At 35.8% G+C, this 6,000-nt stretch overlaps 1 protein-coding gene across 2 annotated transcripts in view; it reads left to right on the top strand.

Annotated features, from left to right (window-relative positions):
* Positions 1 to 1,089: 1,089 nt before the first annotated feature.
* The window catches only part of LOC115214949 (polycomb complex protein BMI-1), a 105,838-nt gene continuing 100,927 nt past the window's right edge, over positions 1,090 to 6,000 (top strand). For both annotated transcript variants that reach the window (XM_029784041.2, XM_029784040.2), the window contains exon 1: positions 1,090 to 1,188. In XM_029784041.2, coding sequence (XP_029639901.1) covers positions 1,167 to 1,188 — 22 coding nt within the window. In that variant the 5' untranslated portion in view covers positions 1,090 to 1,166. The remainder of the gene's footprint in view (positions 1,189 to 6,000) is intronic.

The following is a 6,000-nucleotide window of genomic DNA, read 5'->3' as shown; positions in this document are numbered from 1 at the left end:
GGACGAAGGTTTCACTTTTCTCATCTATGTTGTAGTCTGTCATAATGTTCTTTGCTGCTAAGTTCATAGATCTTAAGGTGTTGTTAGGTGCTATTTTGTATTGTTTTATAGTTTCTTTATGCAACAGCTGGTGGTATAAATTTATATCCAATGTGTAAGAATTCCTTGTTTTATCAGAGTGTACAATAATTCCCTTTTGCAATTTCAGTTTATATAGTAGGTCCTTTAGGTTTTTTTGGTAGCTGTTGTTTCTTAGTAGGTGTCGTTTGAATTGTAGGTTCTTAATAGTATCCCATAGTTCGTCTTCAATGGCATCTAAGTGGCTGTTTGATGATTTCCTAGTCTTGAAAACTCCTTTGGTAAAGTCATTGCTGTTTTGGTGGTGCAACATCAAAGAATATGATAGCCCTAGAACTATGGTCCAACACCTATGAAGCATTAAACTGGTTCTCTAAAATTCAGAACAAGAAAAACTGTAAGTTCCTACAAATAGACTTAGAAGATTACTACACATTTATTAACCCTATGATCCTGAATAGTGCTGTTACCTTTGTCAAAAATCATATCCAACTAACAATGATGGAAATTAATGTAATCTTAGAAGAGAGAAAATCAGTAATAAATTTCAATAATAAACTATGGGTAAGAAAAGACTCCCCTAATAACTTCGATATCACCATGGGAGCCCCTGATTCAGCACAGGTAACAGACTTAGTAGGTATTTATTTGTTATACCCACAGGAAGAATTCCCAGAAATCAAGGGTGGGCTATATAGGGACAATGCACCATTCATACTAAAAAACACCTCAAATAGGAGATTAGATCTGATTAAGAAAATATATTTCTTTTAAAGATTCAGCCTAATTATTACTATAGAAAAGGAACACGAGTCTATAAATTACAACTGCAACCTAGCCATAGGACTCCATGAAATCTACATAAAACCTAATACAAACCTCAAATATTTCCCTCTCTCTTCTTATCCCTACTGTATATATGTACATATACCTATATATTTATATATGTGTATGTATACATTTGTATATATATATATGTGTAGGATAAATAAATTGTATGTTAGTTCATATTTACATATTTATGTATTCTTTTGTATTTATAGGAATGAAAATTATCTAAATACAGGATTTACTGGCTGAATCATAAGATGGATAAACTCATTGAAACAGGTATGGTAACTTCTGCATAATTCTGCTTATTTATTTATTGATTTTATGCAAACAAAATCCTTTTACAATTTCTGTTTTACCTAAATTTGTCTCAGAATCTTGCTGCCCTTCTCTGAATTTCTTACTACAGTAAATGTTATAATTTTCCTTTTTCCACATTGGCATGGACTTTGTTACACTTTATTCAGAATTACTGCCCTGTTGAATAGGCTTGAGTATGGTCTACCTACTGTAATTTTTACTCTCAATGGATCAGTTTCCTGGTGCCAGTCATTGTACAGAGTATTCTGGGTGTATTTTATGCTCACACTAGCACTAGAGTGGATAATATGTCTATAGTATGACAAAATGATCTGCTTTTTTCTCATGAAGTCTTTGCTCATTCACCAATCACTTTACAGTGTTGTATTTATCATTTTATGACTTTAAGTGAGGTTTCCTAGTAATCTGTAAGGGACTCGACTATTCTATGTTCATTTGTGGAAACTAATCATAGTACTAACTGCACATTTGTATCCAAAGTTCTAGCTACCATGGCAATAGTAGTAGCATTCTTGTCATGGACCACTCTAATGATGACCAACTGTACCAATCAAGTAGCCAACACCATCAGTCATGATATCATATGTCAGCCTGCTTTTTCAATATCTAAAATTGTCACACTCAGAGGTAATGATTCTAGCCATGCATGTAGAACTTATAGTGTCGGAAGTAGGGGACAAATAATTAATCTTGACACTGTGAATGGTGCAGCCAGCAGGCATAATAATCACACTAATTCTGGTGTCATTGTGGATTATGCAACTACTAATGATCACAATAACTGTTTTAACTCCCACTGCCTTGTTTGGTCCTGCTGTTGCTAGTGGCAGTGATCCTAACGTGAACCTAGGTGGTTTGGATAGTTTTGTTGGGTCTGGCAGTGGTTGAAACTCTCTGCCATACTTGAATGACACCAGTAGCATTGATGGCCATACATCTGAAGTATGTAATTGTTAAAACGAATTTCTAGTCCTCTAAATAATTTTTCTTAACTAAACATATTGTATATAGATACACTGTAATAACTAATCTAAAATATTTTACCACCACATGCAAATTCAAGCAAATAATTTAAAATCACTTTTTTTTTTAAAGAATTGTAATAAGGCTAGAGTTATGTCTTTCAGGTAAAAAAAAATTACGAATTGAAAAACAGTAACTTTCAATTCCAAATTACCTGGAACATAGTAAAACAAGCATTATGATACTTTGATTATAGGTACCAATGCATGCTTTGCTGTGCTGACGTATGGGAAGTTCCTAAAGGTCTAGGTAATGTCCTTAATATGTCTCAATAACTTAGAGATTAAAACGCTTACATAATATTAGAAACATATTTGTGTATTTTAAACCTGTTACTTAATTCACTTCTGACAACATACCCTAACTTTCTTATCTATACCCTCTAAGATAGTTATATATATTATCTAGAAATTTAGATATTGTTCAAGTAATGTATGACTATGTAATAGGACTCCTAATTATGCATTCTTATTATGCTATTAATAATCTTCATTCTATAAATAGTGAAACAACTTTCAAACTGTTTATTTCTCTTATTTTTTGCATTGTATCTCTTTCTTGTATTATTGCTTGATATCATATTTTAGTTTATATATTTTATATAACTGTGTGTTTGTGGAATGCTACATAGATATATGTGTGTGTGAGTGTGTATCTATATGTGTGTGTATGTAAATATATGTATACACAAATGCATAGAAATGTGAACAAAGAAAAATGCACATGTACCAGGTGTCCCAGAAAGATTTACCTATCATATTTTTGTCCTTATTCATAATATATACAAGAGAGGGTTATCAGACTTCCTGAACTATAAGAACTACAGTTTACCTATCTAATATACAAATCAGATTTCAAAATGACCACTTCTTGCTTTAATCATGGCCTGCAAATGAGTGGTTACTGAACTGCAACAGTGAACATTTGGATGTGAACTGTGCTATTCACATTAACAACCTCATAAATGAAGATCAAAGGAGACTTGGCCCATTAGATGCTACAGCACCCCATACCATAATCGTAGCTGGTTTCTGATGACAAAAATGGGTTCAGCTCCCTTCAGGCAAGTCCTCATCATGAGAAGCATACAATCTGTTGTTCAGTTTGTAACAGCCCCCCACAGGAAGATCTTGTCACTCCAAATGAAGACCTGTTTGTGGCACTGTTCATATTTCCTGACATCTTTTTCTCCCCTAGTGAACCGTTTTTTTCTTCAAAGCTGCTGAAATTATATGACTTGGTTGCTTTTTGTATGCCTTTAGCCTGAGATCCTCCTTAGCAATCCTGTGCATTGAAGATTTTGAAATATTGAGCACTCATGTTATTTTTTGCATGCTTCTATGAGGATTGCTTTGAACTCTCTTTCTCACAGTATCAATCATAGGTTTTGGTGCAAACAGTTCTTTTACACCCTGGTACTGGCTTACTTGATGTCATGCCAGATTGACTAACATTTCCAATCATTATACACCATCTTACTACACATTGAGCTATTTTGCAATATCATAGCTAGATTTTCCTGCTCGTTTTTAATACAACGGTTTGATCAGACATCATATTTGTTTACAAAATTATTATAGAGAAACAAAGGTATAACTACTTAAAACTGAAACATACACAAATCATTTCAGCTATGCAGCTGTGGTCATGCTGGAGCAACACTCTGTTGGCCCATTTGGTGCATGAGGGAGTTTGATTCCACTGCCCTTGTCTGTACCTCATGCCTTGTTATTAGTTCATCAGGTATTGTGGAGAGGACTTTGATGTCTTCCTTGAAGACATCTGTGTCTACATTATGTAGATTTCTTAATTTTTGTGGCAGAGCATTGAAGTACTGTGGACCTTTGAACCATAGGCTATTGCAGTACCTCTTGTTTAACAGCCAAATGTGTGCCATTTATATAATAGATTACACCACCTCATCCCAGGTCTTCCTGGGTCTACCTCTTCCACAGGTTTCCTCAACCACTGGGGTGTGACACTTTTACACACAGCTATCTTCATCCATTCTCACCACATGATCATACCAGCACAGTCGTCTCTCTTGCACACCACATCTGATGCTTCTTAGGTCCAACTTTTCTCTCAAGGCACTTACACTGTCGTATATGCACACTGCTTGCATATTCAAAACATTTCCCATAAACAAATTTAAAATCTATCTATCTATCCATCCATCCATCCATCCATCCATCCATCCATCCATCCATCCATCCATCCATCGACGATCTCGGGGCGAACCTGGGTGTCGACTACGAATACCTGACCTGCCTGTTCAAGATGACTTTCGGGCTGGGACCTATGGACAACTTCCAGAGATCCCTCGCCTGGCAGTGCTATCGAGAAGCACTACCCATTCAGGATAAGATTTACAGGCATAGCTCGAGAAACACGGGGCTGACCTGTCCGAGATGCAGTCAGAGCGATGAAACCATCCCGCACGCACTCGTGCAATGTCCAATCATTTCCTACCTGTGGGCCTATGTCGAACAACTGCTATCGTGTGTGGGATGAGTCGGTTTATAAACCAAGTTTATTGTGAATATTGTCGTGCCTCCTTCCCTGATACAGGAAGGAATAGCCATTTTTATCGTACTTGTGGCTATGGCAAAAGAATGTGTATCGTGGACGCGTCTGAAAGGTCTAGAGACAAACACTTTCCTTTCTGGTCAATCTCTCATCAACTTCTTCAAGTATCACTTGAAGAAGAAGGTGAGAGTAGAGAGGGAAGTTTTATGTTGTGAATGTTTAAAAAAAAGATGGGTGAATGACGGAGCTAGCTTGAGCACAATCCTATGAATCAAAAAAAAAAAAACCAAAGGGAAAAAAGAGAGCTATTTACTGTAATATGTTTTTTTGCATGACACTATTGCCCTAGGTTCCTATGGTCTTTTCCGTAGGCTTTTCTATCCAAACCTAATCTGTTTCTCCTTTTTACATTGACATTTCTGTGATACATGATCCCTATTGATTGTCCCCAACTTTTTTTTTTCCTGATCCCTTTTGATTGGAATTTTACCCACTTTTTTTTTTTTTTTTTTTTACTTTTCCCTTCTCTTCTTCCCAAAAAGAAGAGCTCTACTTCGTATTTTGTTCTTTCTGTGTTCAGCCCTGCATGGCCAATAAAGAAATATATCTGTCTGTCTGTATACATATATGTATATATGTGTGTATGTATTGTAGGTATTCTCTAATCCTTCTTCAAATTCACACACACCACACACACACACATGTATTTGTATGCACATGCAGAGATGTACTGGGACCAAAAACTGGAGATTCCTATTAATACTTAATCAACAAAAGAAACAATGAAGCCCTTGGAATTCTAAGATGCAATCAAAAATGTAGATTGTCATATTTCTGTGGAAGACATCACTCACGTGATTAGTAGCTGCCCCCAAAATGTCACCAAAGTACATCCTCACTGCGCGACACAACTTTGCTAAAACAGTATACAACACAATTCGGGAAAAATATTCTGTCCTGGAATAAATACAGAGAATCCCACTGTTATTCAATACATACAAAAACATTAAATCAAGGAATTCTGGTGGAACATTCACATCAAAGCATCTGTGAAATGTAAACATATAATGCTGGATATCGTTGTTTGGGACAGACAAGAAAAAGTATGTTCCATCATAGAGGTCAGCTGTCCCGCTGACATGAATATCTCTTTGAAAATCAAAGAGAAAGAAGTTAAACATGGACTACTGCTTCTATATCCTGATTATGAATTGTCAT

Source organism: Octopus sinensis, linkage group LG8, assembly GCF_006345805.1.
Source record: "Octopus sinensis linkage group LG8, ASM634580v1, whole genome shotgun sequence".
NCBI lineage: Eukaryota > Metazoa > Mollusca > Cephalopoda > Octopoda > Octopodidae > Octopus > Octopus sinensis.
The sequence above is the reverse complement of the archived record's forward strand: the minus strand, read 5'-3'. Positions and strand labels throughout refer to the sequence as shown.